Source organism: Rhincodon typus, chromosome 25 (assembly GCF_021869965.1).
Source record: "Rhincodon typus isolate 14 chromosome 25, sRhiTyp1.1, whole genome shotgun sequence".
NCBI classification, from domain to species: Eukaryota; Metazoa; Chordata; class Chondrichthyes; order Orectolobiformes; family Rhincodontidae; genus Rhincodon; species Rhincodon typus.
In genome coordinates, this window is record NC_063356.1 from 2822013 (window position 1) to 2841995 (window position 19983).

At 41.8% G+C, this 19983-nt stretch overlaps 1 protein-coding gene across 1 annotated transcript in view; it reads left to right on the forward strand.

Moving 5' to 3' along the window:
* The window catches only part of LOC109931446 (tyrosine-protein phosphatase non-receptor type 22-like), a 96731-nt gene that overhangs the window by 53627 nt on the left and 23121 nt on the right, over positions 1-19983 (forward strand). The window contains exons 11-13 of the mRNA XM_048612261.1: positions 571-663; positions 10089-10171; positions 15812-16656. Of these exons, the coding sequence (XP_048468218.1) occupies positions 571-663; positions 10089-10171; positions 15812-16656 (1021 nt within the window). The remainder of the gene's footprint in view (positions 1-570; positions 664-10088; positions 10172-15811; positions 16657-19983) is intronic.

Here is a 19983-nt window from a genome sequence, read left to right on the forward strand (position 1 = left end):
CTTCTTTCAAGACCCTATGGTGCAGGTCATCAGCTCCAAGGGACTTGTCAGTGTTTAGTCCAAATAGTTTTCCCAGGACCAAGTCCTTAAAGATTATGATTCATTTAAGTTCCTCTCCAACTTTTCGGTCTTGATTTTCAAATGTATTTGGGACGATTTTTGTGTCTGCTACAGTGAAGACAAAGAACACTGTTCAATGCTTCTGCCATTTCCTTATTTCCCATTAACTCTCCAGTCTCTTCCTCTAGACAACAATAGTTCAGTTTACCAACTCTTTGGTTTTCTTATATCCTTATAGAAACTCTTCCTGTGTGTTTTTATATTTCTAGCTAGCTTTCTCTCACACTTTAACTTATCCGTTCTTTCTTTGCTGGTTTCTAGAAATTGTCCATAGTTCTGGCCCTTGGAGTATTGCACCTATTTTCTAACCATTTGCTACTATCCTTCGCTTAATTAACCAGGGATGGTGCATCATTTTCACTGAGTCTGTCATTTTTTTTAAACTGTTCAGATGGTGGTTTGACCAGAAGTGTTCAATTGTTGACAATTTGTTGTTTTCCTTTATTGTAGGAACAGTATGAGCTGGTCTACAGTGCAATCAGTGCTCTGTTTGAGAAGCAGCTAGAATTCCTAAACACCAACGCAACTTTCCAGGAAGATGAGGTGAGTTTTTGTCTTTGTTCTGTGCTTTGTTGTTGAATAGTCTCAGCTCTCTTCAGCTGCCCCCACTTTTAAATCATCACCTGGCTTTTATCCGGTCTCAGAACCATTCATGACTTGAAAAAGTCTGCTAGATTCCCCCTGACACTCCACCTCCTCTAAACACACACACAGAGACTCATTCACTCGTTCACACATGCGCGTACACACACATACATACACAGACACAAGCACACACTCTCCCTGTCTCTCATACACACACACGCACAGAGACACAGACACACACACACGCACACACACACAGACACTCACATCCATATACACACACACACACACACACACACAAAAACACACACACACAGAAAGTTACACACAGACACACACACAGACACACACACCTTTCACTGTTAAAATGAAAAGAATCCCACATCTAATGCAGTCCTCACCAGATATCACCCCTATGTTTTAAACAAGTTATAGATTATATTGATCAAAAGCCAGTGTACATTATCCATATTGTATTAGTTTCAATTTCAAAGTGGCTGGTAACTGGCTCTAAGGGCTCCATTAATTTTAAACCAAAATAGATGTTACTCACCAGCTCACATTGTGTTAACAGTGCGCTCAATGCGGAACAGAGATAATTGAATAACACAACAATAACATGCATTTATATACTGCCTTTATCATGCCCCCCATCCCCCACAAATCAAATCATAGGAGTGATTACCAGCAAAATTATATACTGAGCCATATAAGGAGCTGTGAGAACAGGTGAACACAAGTTTGGTCATGAGATAAGTTTTACAGAGCATCTTAAAGGAAGGGAGAAAGAAGGAGAGGTCTAGGGAGGGAATTCCAGAATTTATTGTCATAGTGGGCAGCTGAAGACATGGCTGTCAATGGGGGAGCAATTGAAAGCTGAGATGTGCCAGAGATCAGAATTAGACGGGAGTAGTTATCTCTGACAGTTGTGGAGCTGAAGGAGATGACAGTGATAGGGAGAGGTGAGGTCAGAGAGGGATTATAGAATGAGGATGCAGATCTTCCCAGACTGGGAGCCAATGTAGATCAGCAAGTATAGAAGGTGATGGTAAATGAAACTCTGTGTGGATTAGGACAGGGGCAATAGAGTTAAGATGAGCTCAGGTTTATGCAGCAAAATTGGGACCAACCATGGATACATTAAAGTAATCCCTCTTTAATGTTCAATAATGTTTTGTGTATGTGAACTCTTATAATCCCCTCCCAATGGTGTGTGTGGGGCTATGGTTTGTATGGAGCACTGACTCTACTTTAAATGAAGTTGCTGGTCTGAATTAAATTAGAAACAAGAGCACAAAAATGCTGCTTACAGAGAGGGAACATTCTTGTTATGTCATGGCCTGATGTAATTATACTGAACAAGTGGATAAATTGCATCTGCATGAAAATGCTCACTGGAAGGAGTGAAAACTGTATCTCTCATTCCAGTTTCTACGTATGCCCCTAGCTACCCACAACTCTACAGGGGTCCATTAGCTGGTTTGTAATGCAGAGTGATGCGAACAGTGTGGGTGAGGTTACCATGAAGTACTCACCTTCTCAATCTCTCCCCTTGCCTGAGATTATACAATCACAAGTTCACGCTCTCTCACTCTTTCTAAAATGACAGTGTGACCCTATGGCCTGGTAAGACTGTGGCTACTTTACCCATGAATCTAGAACATTTTTTTTGAGATGCTCTGCCCAGAACTTTATCCAATGCCTCAAATGAAGCAAACATTAGATACAAGTTCGCTTACTCAGTGATTTTGAAATTCTTTGTCCCATGTATTTTTGGACAGAATACTTAATTCACCAGGATCCTCCCTGGGTGTTTGTATTTTTCAGATCCCGTTCTCTGTAGATTACTCTGAGAGAAAATGTTTTCTGAATTTTAACACTCCACAATACTTTGACACAGCAACTAATCTCATGTTTCAGGATCTGATGCAGTTTTCTGTCATGTTTCCCCTTCAGCCAGTTTAATCTCTGTATAATTTCCTGTATAATCTACTCAATCTTTCCACATTGATGAAATTCCAGGCTAACTGGTCTGGCAGCATCAGTGAAAAGGGACAGAGTTAACTTTTGGCTAGATTTTTGCTGAACCAGTATGATTTGGGAGCCCTTTAGAAATGGAGTACAGGACTCAATTTCAGGATTCCTGATGCTTCTAATTTTTGAGAGTACTTCTTAAGGGTGCAGGTGAATTGAGATTGTGAGTCTGCACCTGGCCTTTCCAACCAGACCAGCTCCATTCAGCATGGCCTTGTCTCCCATTTCATCATGGAGTCGGACCATGTTTTCAAAAGGTTGTGTTCTTTAGCTCTTCAGGGATGTTGTGAATCATGGTCTGCATGAGGGACCCCTTTGAAAGGTAAGTTTAAAGGTATTCCTCAAGTCCCCCTACCCCATGTCAAAGTATGACCTCCCCAAAAATCACCCAGTGTCCTTCTTTCCCCTATGCAAAGAATTACCTCCTCAAATAATCCTCAAGACCAATCATGAACCCCTGCCAAAATATGATTCTTTTTTTACTATCCATGAACTCGCACATACTGTATGGAAATAATGAACTCACTGGCTTTGCAAAAAAAGACAAGTAATTAATTCTTAATTTTTCACTACATTAAAAAAAACCTCCCTTCTATTAAAGGGCAATAAAACTGTCATTCACACAGACTCTTTTAAAGTTTCAAACCTGAAACAGCAAAGCACTTATAACCACTTCATCCTCTGAAAACAAACAATGTGAAATTGGTAGAGATCCCTTGTCCAGAGCTGTCAATCAAGTAGGGGCATTGGTGTTTCAGCAACCTAATGGTTGTCTGGCCTTTCAGCCAAGAAACATAATGAGGCTTTTGAAAATCTAGCTTATTGACCACATTTAACCAAAAATAAATTTGAAATGCCTCATTAATACTTGTATAAAGAAATATATCAATTTGCTGAAACAGTGCCTTGATGTATCAAACCTTTTTGTGTTTTGCAAGGAAAATACTTTTAGAATTATTGCCAAACTGTGGGATGTGGCACGAATCAGGCAGACCATTTAACTAGCCAGTACTGTCACAATGGGCCAAGAAAACATCATGACATTTTTCACGTTGATTTTATGTCTAATCCTCTTCCTGTTGTTAGAGTGGGGAGATGATGGCCTAGTGGTATCGTCGCTAGACTATTAATCTAGCAACTCAGCTGAGACGTTCTGAGAACCAGGGTTCAAATCCTGCCAGGGCAGATAGTGGAATTTGAATTCAATAAAAATAATTTGGAATTAAGAATCTACTGATGACTGTGAAACCATTGCCAATTGTCAAAAAAGAAAACCCATCTGGTTCCCTAAAGTCCTTTAGGGAAGGTGGTCTGGCCTACATGAGACTTCAGACCCACAGCAATGTGGTTGACTCTTAACTGCTCTTTGGGCAATTAGAGACAGGCAATAAATGCTGCCCTCATCTAATGAATGAGGAAAAAGAAAAGTGGTTAGTTCCTGTTCTCATTTGCTTTTCTCCAGTTTGAATTTGTCTCATTATTTAGGAACTCAGTTAATCATGTCGTGTTCATAGCTTTCTCAGAACCAGAGTAACTTACAATGCATCATGCCTATGCCAGCTCTATTGAGTCCAGTTAGTCTCACTTCCTAGACTTTTAACCCATAGCTCTGCAATTTTCTCAGGCAGTGCTAGCCAGATCACAACAGCATGCTATGGAACTATGCTGTTCTCATTGCCATTTCTCGTTCATTTACCAATTATTTTCAACCTGTATGTTTTGATAACCTCTCCTCCAACTGACAGAAAATGCACTATCAACACCTCCACCAAATATTTAATTAACGTTATTGCTTCAAGTCCACAATCATATTAGTTTGTTGCCATGAACTCTGCCAGAAAAAAGAGATTAAAACAAACATTTGGTAGGAAATAACTTTTTCTTGTCCTTTCATGGGATGTGGGCATCACTGGCCACGTGAGTATTTGTTGTCCATCCTGAATTTCCCTTGAACTGAGTGGCTTGCTGGGCCATTTCAGACAACAGTTAAGAGTCAATTACATTAGACTCCAGCATAGGCCAGACCAAGCAAGGATAGCAGGTTCCCTTCCCCAAAGGAATTTAGTTGATTTTTGCAACAAGTAATGATAGTGATCATGGTCACTACCACCAAGATTCATGCCAGCACTGTGCCAGTTGTGCTTATATTCATAATGTCTTTTATTGTCAACTTCCTCCTTGAGAGAGCTGCTATAGAACAGTGCAGGGAGCTGTGGTTTCTGCACAGTGCAAGTCCACAGTGTTTGGGAGGCTCACCCTCACATACCGGATGTGGTAAAACAGCTGGCACACAAACAAACAGTTCCACCAGAGAAACAGCCTTGTCCTCAAAAGCAGGACTTCTGTATTTGAGTAAAAATGACATGAGGCAGCCCTCCTGTTGAAATCTGTGTGCAAAGCATTTCTGCCGCTAAGACTCCCTGTGGGGCCAGTAATGGGATCGTGAGTCTGGTGGTTGTGGTGGGACAGGGACGGGAAACCAATATGGTCAAATTGAGCTCCACCTCTTGGATGTAGAGAATGGTTGGGTTAGGAAGTCTCCAGGATTGACTACAGGAATTAAATTGTTCAGAGTAAAACCAAAACAAAACGTTAAATTACATTCAAAATAATAATTAAACAGTCTGTAAGATTCTCTTCCAAGTGTCTTAGCATTTTCCAAAGGTGCATTATTTTCAACTGCGGAGTCAGATTCCCATCTTTTGACAAAAGTTTAGATTTCTGATTTGTTTAAACATTAGTCAGTTGTTTGCAGCACTCAGGGGGAAAAGTGCAGAAGGTCATTACAAAAAAGTGAATGCTGGACACAAGAGAAACAGAAAACAGAAATCATCCACAGTCTGTTTGCCCCTCAGTCGTTGAGGAAAGTGGGGCAGCATGGAACTAGCCAATAATAAGAGTGCGGGGAAAGGGCGATGGCAACTGGTCACATGATGAAACTGCCAGGAATGCGTCGAAAACCTTGAATCAATGTTGGAGACTCTAGAGCAGAGTGTACGCAGCGTTATTATCCCATTGTACCCTGAAGCCACAATCCTACATATGTCTACACCCCGAAATGCCTACACTCTACTCAGAGGCACGTATACCCCAAACTCTATACTATACCATAAAACTCCCTCACCACTGCGCCCCAAAACCCTTATATCCCTGTACCCCAAACCTCCTGCATTCTAAAACCTCTGCACCCTGAATGCTGTATTCTCCAAAACCCTTGCACCAGTTTACACCAGTGATTGAATGTCCTGGAGCCTCATGTTCCAGACACTGTTCCTTTGCACCAACTTGGTTTTTTTGGCTATTTGTGTCCTGCTGTTCATTCCTTTACTACACTTTCAGCCCTAGTAAGGAGCACATGGTTCACTAAGCCTGCTTCTGCTCCAATGTGCACTGAGACTCATCGTGTTAGAAAGTGTCTGGGACTCCAGGTGAGCAATGGCAAGGATCGGGCCTGGAATGAAGCTCACACTTGCTGCCGCGTGGGTTCACTTTTCACAATCACAAAGGGAGTCCCCGATTTCGGAACCATCGCTCTTCCTGTGATTGATAAATTGATTAATTTATTGTCACATGTACCGAAATACAGTGAAAAGTTTAGTTTATAAGTGGTACAGGCAGATCACAGCAAGCAAAGGATGTACAGATCAAAAAGACTTAGAGACATACAGGTTACATTTGAGGCTAGGGTCCATTCAACAGTCTGATAACGGCCGGAAAGAAGCTGTTCCTGAACCTGCTGGTGTGTGTGTTCAAGTTTCTGTACCTTCTGCCTGACGGAAGAGGCTGTAGGAGATCATTACCGGGGTGCGATGGGTCTTTGATGATGTTGGCCGCCTTTCGACGGCAGCGAGCCGTGTAAGTGGAGCCCTTGGATGGGAGGCTGGCTTCTGTGATGCTCTGGGCTGTGCACACCACCTTCTGTAGTTTCTCACGGTCCTGGGCAGAGCAGTTGCCATACCAGGCCATTATGCACCCGGACAGTTTGCTCTCAATGGTACATCTGTAGAAGTTGGTGAGGGGCCTTATGGACATGTCAAATTTCCTGAACTGCCTGAGGAAGAAGAGGCATTGTTGTACCTTCTTGACTGTCACATTTACGTGGGAAGTCCAGGACAGTTTGTCGGTTATTGTCACTCCGAGGAACTTGATGCTCTTCATCCCCTCAACCTCAGTTCCATTGATGTAGATGGGGGCGTGTTCTCCTCCTTTCTCTCCGAAGTCAATGATCAGTTCTTTAGTTTTGCCGACATTGAGAGACAGATTGTTTTCATTGCACCACATCACCAAACCCTCTATCTTCCTTCTGTATTTTGACTCGTCCCACTACGGTGGTGTCATCAGTGAACTTGTAGATGGCATTCGTTCGGAATTTGGCAACACATTTGTAGGTGTACAGGGAGCACAGTGAAACAGACTAAGCTTGCTTCCTATTGATCTCCAGCTTGAATCCATTTAACTCACTTTCTCCCCCTCTTCCTTTCTTCTGTCTCCTTATTCGTCTTTCTTTCTCTCTCCATGCCTTTTACTGCTTCTTTCTCTTCCCTCGTCACTTTGGTTCCGTTTTTTCTGCATCATTCTGCTTTCAGCTTCTTTTTTTCCTCTTGCTTACTTTCTCTGTTGTCTTTTTCTCCTTCACTTTTCCTCCCTGTCTCTATCTTTTCCCTGATTCATTTTTGCTTCCTTCACACACTCTGTTTCTTTCCTTCATTACCTGTTTCCTATCTCGGAAAACTCTCTCTTGGTGCATTATCCGAGATAGACCAGGTAATGGACCCTTCAAGAAAGTAAATTACAGATGGGCACTAAATGCTGGCCTTGTCAGTGTTGACCACATCCCAGGAAAAAAATAAAGTTGTTAACTTTTTGGTGAATCTCAGCAGGTCTGGCAGTGTCTGAGGAGAGAGAAACAGAATTAATGCTTCAAGTCTAATGTGACTTTTCTTTGGAACCTGGAAAAGAGTCTTGTGGGGGCCCTCTGGTGGTGTCCCTTCCCTGGACTGGGAGGCCTGGATTCAGGTCCCACCTGCTCCAGAGTTTGTGTAATAACCAGAGGGTGTGGCACTGTGGCTCAGTGGTTAGCACTGCCACCTCACAGCACCAGGGACCCAGGTTCAATTCCAGTCTTGGGTGACTATTTGTGTGGAGTTTGCATATTCTCCTTGTGTCTGTGTGACTTGTCTCCAGTTTCCTTCCACAGTCCAAAGATGTGTAGGTTAGGTTGGTTAGCCATGCTAAATTGTCCAGGGATGTGCATGCTGGGGAGATGAGGAGTGGGAAATGCAGGGCTACAGTGATAGGGTGGGGCAAGGGGGTGGATCCAGGTGGGATGCTCTTCAGAGGGTCAGTGTGGACTCAATGGGCCAAATGGCCTGCTTCCACACAGTATATATTCTATGATAACATCTCTGAACAGGTTGATTAGAAAAACTAGGATAAGTTTTTTTTTAAATTACTTCTGAAGAAGATTCATTGAACTTGTAACGTTAACTCGGATTTTCTTTCTCCACAGATGCTGCTAAATTTGTTGAGGTTTAAGACATTTTTGCTTTTTTTTTCAGATGGTTTGTTTTAGTGAGTAATAAAACGTGTTTGATGCTGGAGTTATTGGTATTTAAAAATTTGAAAATTTGAAGTAGTGTTACGAAGTTGGGAATTCTGTGGACCAATTTGCCCTGCAGGCTTTAAGCATTAAAATACCATAGGGAAGAAGTCAGAATAAATGGGCTTGTGAGACATTAGAACTGAAAGCAATTACTTTCAAGGCAAAGTGGTGACACAGTGGTAATGTCACTGATCGGGTAATCCAGAACACCAGGCTATTGTTCCGGCAGATGGTGAAATTTGAATTCAAGTAAAAAATATTTGAAAAGAAGCTAGCCTGATGGTGACCATATAACTGCTGTCAGTTGGTATAAAAATCCATCTGGTTCATTGCCTCTTTTTGGGAGGGTAATCTGTCATCCATTCTTTGTCTGACCTGTACAGGATGCGAGACCCACAGAGACGTGTTTGACTCATAACTGCCCTCTGAGCAATTAGGAATGGGCAATAAATGCTGATTGGGCCAGCGATACCCACATCCCATGAATAAATACCAAAACAAAAACAGAGATTGCTGGAAAAGCTCAGCAGGTCTGGCAGCATCTGTGAAGGAAAAAACAGAGTTAACGTTTCGGGTCCAGTGACCCTTCCTCAGAACTCATTTAATAAATAACAAAAAATGTGCAAAGGGTCGATTCTTTCAGCAAACCCAAAATATCTGCTCAAGGTGCTGAAGATTCCAAGATCCAGTAGCTGTTTATGGCACCAGTTTAGCTTCAGTCATGTAAAGATTCTGTATAGGTTTGACCTGCCTTCTCTTTAAATGAATCAAGTTTGAGTGGGTTGGTTTTAGAGCAGCATGTTACTGAGTTTGGGAGCACTGAGGTGCTGAGTGTGTGGTTTCATTCAGGAAGTCACTTAGAGTCTAAAACTGGAAATGACATTATTTACAGGAAGATACTGACCAGATGCAACTCGATTTAGACAACTGGTGGTACGTACAGGTCACACTATGTATACTAATTACATGAGTGCAGGACAGTCTATATGTGTGTTGTGTGCATGTTTATGTATATGTTTTTAGTTTTAAATTTTTATATATTTCTCTCTCACTTGCTTGTTCTTGTGCACCAAGACCAGGGACAGAATATTAATCATTGACATTTCTGTACCTGTGCTATTGCTCTCCGTTCTTCCTTCCCACCACTTTCCATCTTCTGAAAAATGCTTTCTACTCTTTCCTAGGGAATCCAAAAAAAAATCTCCCTTATCTTTACCCTTCAATCTTGTGTCTGTTTCTATTATTCAAGTTGTTAACAGTGACAGATGGTGGGCTGCTTCAGCCTCCTGGTGAAGTTCTCTCATGTTGTGAGTGTTTTTGTACTTGTACATTTTCGTTGTAAAGTATTAAATAATCTACATTTTCACTTTTAGTGTGATCATTCTGTAATGGTTTCAGAATATCTTGGTGGTGAATTTGGCTTACAGCAGCAAAGCAAGATTGTTGCGTAAAGAGCTGGACTTTCACAGTCCCTGAAACTTCTTCAGAATTTCACAGGACAATCATGTTCAAGCTCACCTTTTCATTTTAGAAACTCAGTTTGCCACTTTAACTTTGTTTGAAATTGTTGCCAAAATTTTGCAAGTCCATGAGAAATAAGTTGGCTTGTGATTTATTCCAAGCCTTTTTCTCATGGCTGATATGCACCAATTCACCCGCTTTTGAGTTTTGGTAAATCCAATCTGGTGTTCAATGATATTGAGGACACGGTTACTGACATTTTGCTTTTACATTCATCCTCCAACAGATTATTGAGCCCTCTGTGCAATTAGAGAGACCTCAGCAGCCGTCAAAATCCATTCCTTTTTCAACAAACTCATCACGTCACAGGTAACACGCATGGAGATGATTATTATTCCTGTAAATAACCTTGATATGTCTGTACCTCCTTATCCCTATAACCTCTTCCAGTTCTACCAACCTCCAAGAATTCAGCATTCACCCAATTCTGGTTTCTTGTCTTTCGCTGGCATCCATCATCCTACCTTATGCCTTCACTTTTGGCCTTAAGCTCTGTTTCTTTCATTCATTTAATACCCATCTCTCTGACCAAGCTTTTGATCGCCAACCTTAATATCTCTTGATGTGGCTCGGTGTTAAATTTAATCTGATTATGTTCATACGAAGTAGTTTGACACATATTAATACATTAAAAACGTCAAATCATTGCAAGCTGTTGACTTGAGCAATGGAACCATGTCAGTAACTAGTTGTAAAATTTGAAGAAAAAGGAAGCACTGGAAGCCAATAAGTTACAAGTACAGAAGAAATTCAGGAACTAGTCACAGGAGTTGATTAATGACAAATTGATGGAAATCGATTGTCTTAGGTTTTCATCATGCCTGTCCATAATAAGATGGGACATCAATGTTTGTTGATGTGTCTCATGGTTTTGTTACTGCACAAAATGCTCTGTTTCCCTCCCCATTGATCAGGTGGATTTAACCCAGTCAGCTAACAATGGGGCAAGGACTCTGTGTTGTTCCTGAATAAGTTCAATATTTTCTCCATCATTGAACAAAGCTCTCAGGTTAGTTCCCCATTTGGCCACCTTGACTTATCAACAGAAGTACATAAGGCAGTCTTGCCGTTTTCCACACAGCAATTAATCAAACAGCAGCTAGTTTAGTAGAAAAAAAGACCCTAAAGTATTATCATTAAGAAGGTGATAGAATAATATCCATCCTGTAGTGATTCCTGCCAACATGTTACTCCCAACCCCACTTTTCCCACCTCAGAGTCTCAAACCGGACCTGAATATCCAGACTCTGAATCAGAATTAAATGGCTTCACTGTCTCATAGACACAAAATTCGATGAATAAAGAGGATCTCCTTAATACATTTTGTTCAATGTGGCTCCACATCTTTGAGAACATGTTTGCGATTTTGAGGGCAACAACAGAATTGGCTGAGAATCTAGCTGTGCAACAAAGATTCATGATGTGGAGAAGCCAGTATTGGACTGGGGTGGACAAAATCAGAAGTCACGCTGCACCAAGGTTTATTTGAAATCGAGCTTTCAGAGCAGAGCCCCTTCACCAGGTGAAGTCGTCACTAGACCGGTCTGGGCTGGGGCTCAGAAACTTTAAACAACTTTGTGCAGTCCATGCCCTTGGAGAATTTGATGGTTCAGTGCAGAGGGAATTTTGTTCTGTATCTAACCACATGCTATTCCTGTCCTGGGAGTGTTTGATGGAGACTGTATAGAGAGAATGTTTTCTGTATCTAACCACATGCTATCCCTATCCTGACAGTGTTGATGGGGACAGTGTAGAGGGAGCTTTACTCTGTATCTAACCCCGTGCTGTACCTGTCCTGGGAGTGTTTTGATGTGGACAGTGTAGAGGGAGCTTTACTCTGTATCTAACCCCGTGCACTACCTATCCTGGGAGTGTTTGATGGATGAGGACAGTGTGGAGAGAATTTTTTTCTGTATCTAACCCCATGCTGTCCCTGTCCTGACAGTGTTGGTGGGGACAATGTTGGGGGAACTTTACTTTTAGTTTAAAAAAGTACAGAGGGTTTTACTTTCAATTTAAAAGAGTAAAGGAAGCTTTACTCTGTTTCTAACCCTGTGCTGTCCCTGTCTAGGGAATGTTTGATGGTGACATTGTAGAGGAAACTTCACTCTGTATCTAACCCTGTATTCTTGTGAATGTTTGATAGGGCAATGTAAAGTACAGTGACTGGTTAATAACTCAGTTGAGCTGGTTTCTGATGAAACTGGCGAACGTCATTTCCTGTCTACTAATTCTGTGGTTATGTTTTATGTCTTTTTCTTTACACTGTGCCCACGTTGCAGCATGTACTCTATACCACCTCTGGCTCAGAGACACCTTCTGCTACCTGAGAATCGTGCTCTGAAAATAGTACTCAGAACAATACCAATCCCTCAACCCATTATAACAATTTCTTAAGCTACTAATTACATTTTTGAATCAGGAAATAGTGTCACCTTTGACTTGACATACGAATTCTTATCAGACAGAAATGTATTAACTGGAAGCGTTTGGCATTTTAAATGAAAACTTTTATTTGCCAATATTTTTTGAGCTTTCGGGTGAAGCTGTGTGTGGTAACAGGATCTAATTTTGAGCTGGCTAATTCAATGTGCAGAGACAGAAAAAAAAGTCACAATTGTGAATGTAATGTTGCATCTAATGGGAATATGAAGTGGGGAACCTACTGTAGAACCTTGATCAGGTCCAATCTCAAGCCATGCTCTCAGTTTTAGATACTGCACCTGAGGAAGGATAAAATGCACTGGAGGGAGGCAGTGCAGAATAAATTATAATGATATTTATTCACTTGAGTTTAGAAGATTTGGAGGTGATCTCATTCAGATGTTTAAAACGGTGATGGGTGAGTTCAGAACCAGGGCTTGTCCATTCAGGAGTGATATTGTGAAGAGCAACTTCTAACAAATGGCAGAGGAAACCTGGATCTCTGTGCTCACAAAAGAAAATGTTGCATTCTGGGGTTCAACTTGAGCTTTCTAGATTAAGATGGATCAATTTTTTGGGAGGTGAAAGGAAGTGGAGCCAAGGCGAGTCAGTGGATCTGTTTGGGGAGGCAACGGCCTAGTGATATTATCGCTGGACTGTTAATCCAGAGACCCAGAAAATGTTCTGTGGACTCTGGTTCAAATGCCGCCTTGGCAGATGGTGAAATTTGAATTCAATAAATATCTGGAATTAACAGTCTAACAATGACCGTGAATCCATTGTCAATTGTCGGAAAAACCCATCTGGTTCACTAATCCCCTTTAGGAAAGGAAATCTCCCATCCTGGGAAAACTCTGGCCTACATGTGACTCCAGACCCACAGCAATATGGTTGACTCTTAACTGCCCTCTGGGCAATTAGGGATGGGCAATAAATGCTGCCTAGCCAGTGACGCCCTCATCCTGTGAACGAATAAAGAATAAAGGATCTGACATATAGCTCAGCCATGGTGGAACAGATTCCAATGGTTTCCTGTTCCTCCAGGTTGACCAACCAATCCGTTTGAAGGCAATGTTAGTATTCCCTGCACTAGAATGGACAAATCTCCATAAATGTACTGGAGTCTCCAGGAATTAGAGTGGTGGTTGGAAGTGAGCTGGGAGAAAAATATACCAGGGTGAAGGGGGAAAATGGAGGTGGGAGGGGTGGGGCACAGGAATAATTGGATAACTCTTTCAAACTGTTGGGAAACACTTGATATCCTGTAGAATTCTAAATGAAGGATCTCTCACCTGATGCCTGCAGGTGAATCTGAGATTTCATACAGTCAGTGACACACGTGAAACATAGCAATCACCTGAGAAGGTGAAAAAGTGTGAAATCCATACTGTTTGCTATAACTATGATTTGGACGAGAATGTAGGAGGCATGGTTAGTAAGTTTGCTGGTGACACCAAAATTGGTGGTATAGTGGACATTGATGAAGACTTTCTAAGATTACAAAGGGATCTTGATCAATTGGGACAATGGGCTGAGGAATGGCAGATGGAGTTTTATTTGGATAAATGTGAGATATTGCTTTTTGGTAAAACAAACAAGGGCAGGACTTACACAAGTAAAGGTCAGGCCCTGGTTAGTGTAAAATTGAAAAAACCTAGGAGTTCAGGTACATAATGCTTTGAAATTTGAGTCACTGGTAGATACGGTGGTTAAGAAGGCATTTAGCATGCTTGCCTTAATTGCTCAGACCTTTGAGTATAGGAATTGGGACGTCATGTTGAGGTTGTACAGGATGTTGGTGATGTCTGTTCTGGAGTACTGTGTGCAGTTCAGGTTGCCCTGCTATAGGAAGGATAGTAATAAATTGGAGAGGGTTCAGAAAAGATTTACCAGGATGTTGCTAGGAACAGAGGTTTTGAATTATAAGGATAGATGGATAGGCTGGGACTTCTTTCACTGAAGTGTATGAGGTTGAGAGGTGACCTTGTAGAAGTTTATAAAATCATGAGGAGCGTAGATAGGATGAATAGCACCTAGGATCTTTTCCCTAGGGTGGGGAAGTTCAAAATTTGGGCCATATTTTTAAGGTTGAAAAGGGCAAGATAGGCAACATTTTTACACAGAGTGGGTTGTGTGTGGAATGAACTGTCAGAGAGAGTGGTGGACCTAGGTACAGTTACAATATTTAATAGACATTTGGATAAGTACATGTATAGGAAAGGTTTGGGGGGATATGGGCCGAATGCAGGCAAGTGGGACTAGTTTAGTTTGGGAACATGGTCAGTGTGGACTAGGTGGACGATAGGGTGTTTTTCCATGCTGTATGACTCTGTAACTCTACAGACTATTGTCAGTTGCAAAACATTTAATAATCCATATTTAAGAATATCATGAAAGGACAAAGATTGTGTTGACAAGCTAATGAACAGTAACTTCCACTAGTGGATCCCCCACATGCTCACTTAATGCTGGGTATAATTTCTATGGGAAGTTGTTGTAGGTGGGAGAGAAACAGTGCAGCAGCCTCATCAAGGCAAGAACACCTCCTTGACAATCAGGTTGCAGGACTGTTACTGAACAGCACAGCTGGTGAATTCAGTGTCAAATTTGGTACAGGAGTGGAGGGTATGAAAGATTGGATAGAACATAGAACATAGAACAGTACAGCGCAGGAACGGGCCCTTCAGCCCACGATGTTGTGCCAAACATGACACCAAATGAAATTAATCCCTTCTGCCAGCCCTTGGTCCATATCCCTCCACTCCTTGCATATTCATGTGCTTATCTAAAAGTCTCTTAAACACCCCTATCGTACCTGACTCCACCACAACCCCTGGCAACGTGTTCCAGACTCGTATGACTCTCTGTGTAAAAAACTTGCCCGTCACACCTCCTTTGAACTTCCCCCCTCTCACCTTAAATGCATGGCCCCACCCCTAGTATTGGACATTTCAACTCAGAATTGAAGAAGATGACAAGAGAAAATACAGAATAGAAAGGCAATAGCATTTTATAAATTAAAAATCTTCCTACCTTTCGATTACTTTTTAACATCTTAAATAAGTAAAACCTAAATTGAAACTCCACACATATCATAGTTAACTTGTAATGCCAGAGAGGCTGACTTTCAATAATTAGCACTTACCACATTGTTAAAAGGGTATGTTGACTTGAATTAACTATGTTCCATGGCAGGATTACCTGGCTGCAAATGAAGCAGCTTCACATGGTTAGTGAATTTCTGGTGAGGCAGTCAATCAGATGCCTTTTCTGCGAATCTGTCAGTGCAACAGGGGCAATTTCTGGATTTCTATATTTATTCACTCTTCCTGAAGTTGCTGTGATATTTGCACATAAATACCAGCAGTACCATTAGCTTCCATGTTATTTTGAAGGCATTTCTTGGAAAATAATTTAATGAGGAAAAGCATTTAAAGATAATGCAACAGTGAAATTTTATTTTTTTTTACAGCTGACTAAAAATTGTGTACAACTTTTCTCAATTTTGCATTCTTACCATTACAGTTCACCAAAAGAGGAGAGGAGTTTGCGAAACATGGCACAAGAGATCACTGATTTACAATCATCAGAACAACACAACCAGTTGGATTTCGGCTTCCTTGGAAATGATCAAGCTTGTGGATTAATCACAGATTTGAATAGGAGTAATTGTAGCAAAGTCTCTCAGTCACCCGAGGACGTGTCCCCCTGCATTACTAGATGTCCTCCAGAGATATGGCCCGATAGGCAGCTGAGTTTGAACAATGTTGGGACATTATGGGGAGAAGTGTCCCAGGACTCAGCAAGACAGATGCAGGAGACAAAAGAGTTTACAAGCAAGACCTGTTTGACCAGGGCAAAGTCGAATCCCTTTACAGCCATGAACCAGGATCTTGAACACCACACAGAATCGCTTCAAGTTAAGCAATACAACTTCTTTTCTTCTTTGGAAGATCTACTGAATGCCTCTTTCAGTGGCTCTTCCTCATCCAGATCAAACAGTTTACCACCAGCTGGAAAGACCTGGAACTCCTGTCACTGGGAATCTGCTCAGGAAGGGAATGCCAACATTCTTGAAGACCCAGAGGAGCAACACTGTATGCATTTTGCTTCCCCTGCTCACTTCCCATCCACTTATTTCACAGAAGATCCTTACTTCTCACCTCCCAACTCAGTGCAGCTCCAGGAGAATAGCCTTTCATGCCCGGATTCCCCCTGCCGTTACCTTGAAAATCTGATCCCAGTCCAGAGTCGGTATGACAACGATTACAGCGAGCTGCCACTATTCCCCAGATACATGGAATCGGCTCTGAGCCAGCCACTGGAGAAAGCAGAACATCATCACAGTGCTCTTGAAGTAAAGGAAAATCGTAAGTAGGAATTTCAACTCTACAAATAAAAATCATTAAAAGTAAAGCTGTTTGATTATCCAAAAACAACAACAAGTTGAGCAATGTCCTTAAGGATCTGCAATTCCTGCTTCCTCTGGCTTAATGCAATTGACTCTTACCTGTCCGCTGAAATAGACTAGAAAACCAACTGCTTATATCACAAGACCACTGGGGGAGCACCTTCGCCACACAGATCTCAGAGCCATCATCTGTGGGTAACGCTCTCTCATTTCTGAATCCAAAAGGTGTGGGTGGTGAGACGTGAACATATGATCCAGGTTGACACACCCAGTGCAGTGCTGAGGATGTGCTGCACTGCCAGAAATGCCACCTTAGTGATGAGATATCAAACCAAGATCCTCTCTGCTCTCTCCAGGGGACAAGAAAGAAAAATCTCACTCCACTATTTTAAAGAACAAGGGAGTTCATAGAATCCCTACAGTGTGGAAAGAGGCCATTCGGCCCATCGAGTCTGTGCCAACCCTCTGAAGAGCATCCCAAACAGAGCCAGCTCACCCACACCACCTAATCCTTGTAACCCTGCATTTCCCATGCCCAATCCAACTAGCCTGCTATATTTTAGGACTGTGGGAGGAAACTGGAGCACTGTGGGTGGAAACCCAAGCATACATGGGGAGAACGTGCAAACCCCTCACAGACGGTCATCTGAGGCTGGTATCGAACCCGGGTCCCTGGGACTGTGAGGCGACAGTGCTGAGCCAACACTCTCCCCACTATCTTGGCCACTATTGACCCCGCAGCTGGCAACAATGAAACAGCTGAATGTTATCACATTGCCTTTGCGGGACTTCCTTGTGTACAATTTCCTTGAGTGTCACTGGGTCAAAATCTTGAAATTCCCTCTCTAACAGCGTTGTGGGTCTACACCAAATGAACCACAGCCGTTTGAGAAGGCAACTCACCAGCACCTTCTGGAGGGTAACTAGGGATGGGCAATAAATGCTGACCCAGCCAGTGACACTCATCAGAGAATAAAAAAAAGCCTGCTACCACCTTTACTGCAGTGTTGCTGCAGAAACACCTTCCTTGGTTGTAACGTAATTGGGAGGTTTTGGGGTTGCAAAAGGCGCTATAGAAAGGCAAGTCTTTCCTTCAAGTCTGTCTGCTCAGGACAGCAGGTGACATCACCATTTTTTCCAAGTGGCAGTGAAGATGTGGAATAAATTGTGCCCTCAACCCCTCCGTCCCGAGAATAAATGAGAAAGAAATAAATGCATCTGCCATTTCTGGAACCCCGACTCCTAAATCTGCTTTCCCATTCTGTCAACACCTTTACACAGAACAGAGAGAAATAAATGAAAGGATGAAAGGAATCTGCATTGATATAGCAACTTCCACAAACTCAGGAGATTACAGGCTATAGGGTACTTTGTGATGTCACTGTTGTTGGAGCTGGTTACTTAATGAGGTGTAGTATGTGGTTCAAAATGTTGCCATCACTATGGGGTTGGATTCTCACTCCAGCTGAAGTGGCCTCAAGCCCTGTCTCCTCACGTTTAGCCAGAGTAAAATCATGGTGTGGATTAGCAACACGCAAATATGCTACTTGAAGCAGTAAGTAAAATTCCTGGTGTAATGTAGGAAATAACAATCCAATTTCAATCCTATCTTAAAGTCCTTTAGCGGGCCTGGAATGAATACTTAAAAACCATATCAATGATAGCTTTCATACCACATAGGAGCAGAAACAGCCCATTGAGCCTGCTCTGCCATTCATCCGTGCCTGATCTGATAATCCTCAACTCAACTTTCCTGCCTTTTCTCATGTCCCTTAATTCCCTTACTGACTAAAAATCTGTCTATCTCAACCTTAAACATACTTTATCATCCAATCTCAGCAGCTCTCTCTGATAAAGGATTCCACAGATTCACTACCTTCTCTGGGAAAAGAAGTTCCTTCTGACCTCTGTCTTAAAGATGCAACTTCTTATTCTGAGATTCTGACCTCTGGTCTCAGATTCTCCCACAAGGAGATACCACCCTTTCTGTATCTATCCTGTCAAGGCCTCTAGGAATCCTAGTCATAGAGTCATAGAGATATGTAGCACGGAAACAGACCCTTCAGTCCAACTCATCCATGCTGACCAGATATCCTAACTTAATCTAGTCTCATTTGTCAGCATTTGGCCCATATCCCTCTAAACCCTTCCTATTAATGTCAACTTGCATTTTTCTACATTCCAATGCCTGTAGGCTCAATCCACTCAACTTCAGCTGCCAAATTAAATGTTCACAGTCAGAGCGGAGAAGGCACATCACATCTTTTATGGGTAATGCACATATGTGAACTGATGAAATAGGTCCAGGATCATAAGACCCCTCAAGCCTGCTCCACTATTCCATGAGATCAAGGCTGATCTTCCATCTCAGTATTTTCCTGCGCAATGGGATATCCACACTCTGTAGCATAGGGCTTTCCAAAGATTCATGAACATCTAATTGAAAAAAGTTCTTCCAATTATCACTCCTTAATAATGAATCCCTTATCCTGAGACTGCATGCCTATGTTCTTAATACCCTAGCCAGGGGAAAATGCCTCTCGGTGATATTCTTCTCCACATTAGACAGTATAGGCCCAATTTAGTAATAGGAAAACCTCTTCGTCCCAGGAAGCAATCTAGTGATCCTCTGGCAAAAGGAGACCATATATATCCTTCCATAGATATGGAAACTAAACTCGCACAGAGATTCCAGATGTGCTCTCAGGAAAGTCTTGAACAACTGTAACAAGACTTCCTTATTCTTGAACTCCAATCACCTTAACAATAAAGTGCAAGAGGGTTTTAAAACCTCATTCACTATATCTCTGCTCCAACATCTTGTTTTGCTCTTGGGAATTATGGCTTAAGCCTGTCCATTTTCACAATTGATTTTCTTTGTTAGATGTCAATGACTGCACTTTGCAAAAATAATTTTTAAAAGTTCAGTAACTTGAGTCATTTATATATTATATGTTACTTTCTAAAAGCCAACTTTCCATCAGCACAAATTCACATCCTGGGGTCAGATAGAAAAATTGAAGTGCTGATTGATGAAAGTGAAGATTTTCAGTAAGTGCTACTGCATAAGAGCACAGGAACAGGAGGAGGCCAATCAGTCACAAACCTGTTCCATGCCTCCGTTAGATACCCATTTGATAGTCCAGAACTTGAGTATTGCAGAAACAAAACACATTATGTTTTGTATTTATTGTTTTGTAATTGCCCTGATGTGTATAAGACAAAAGACTTCATAGAAATATTACAAAAAGGGCAAGAGGAGGAATTTACATAGAAAGTCCAAAGA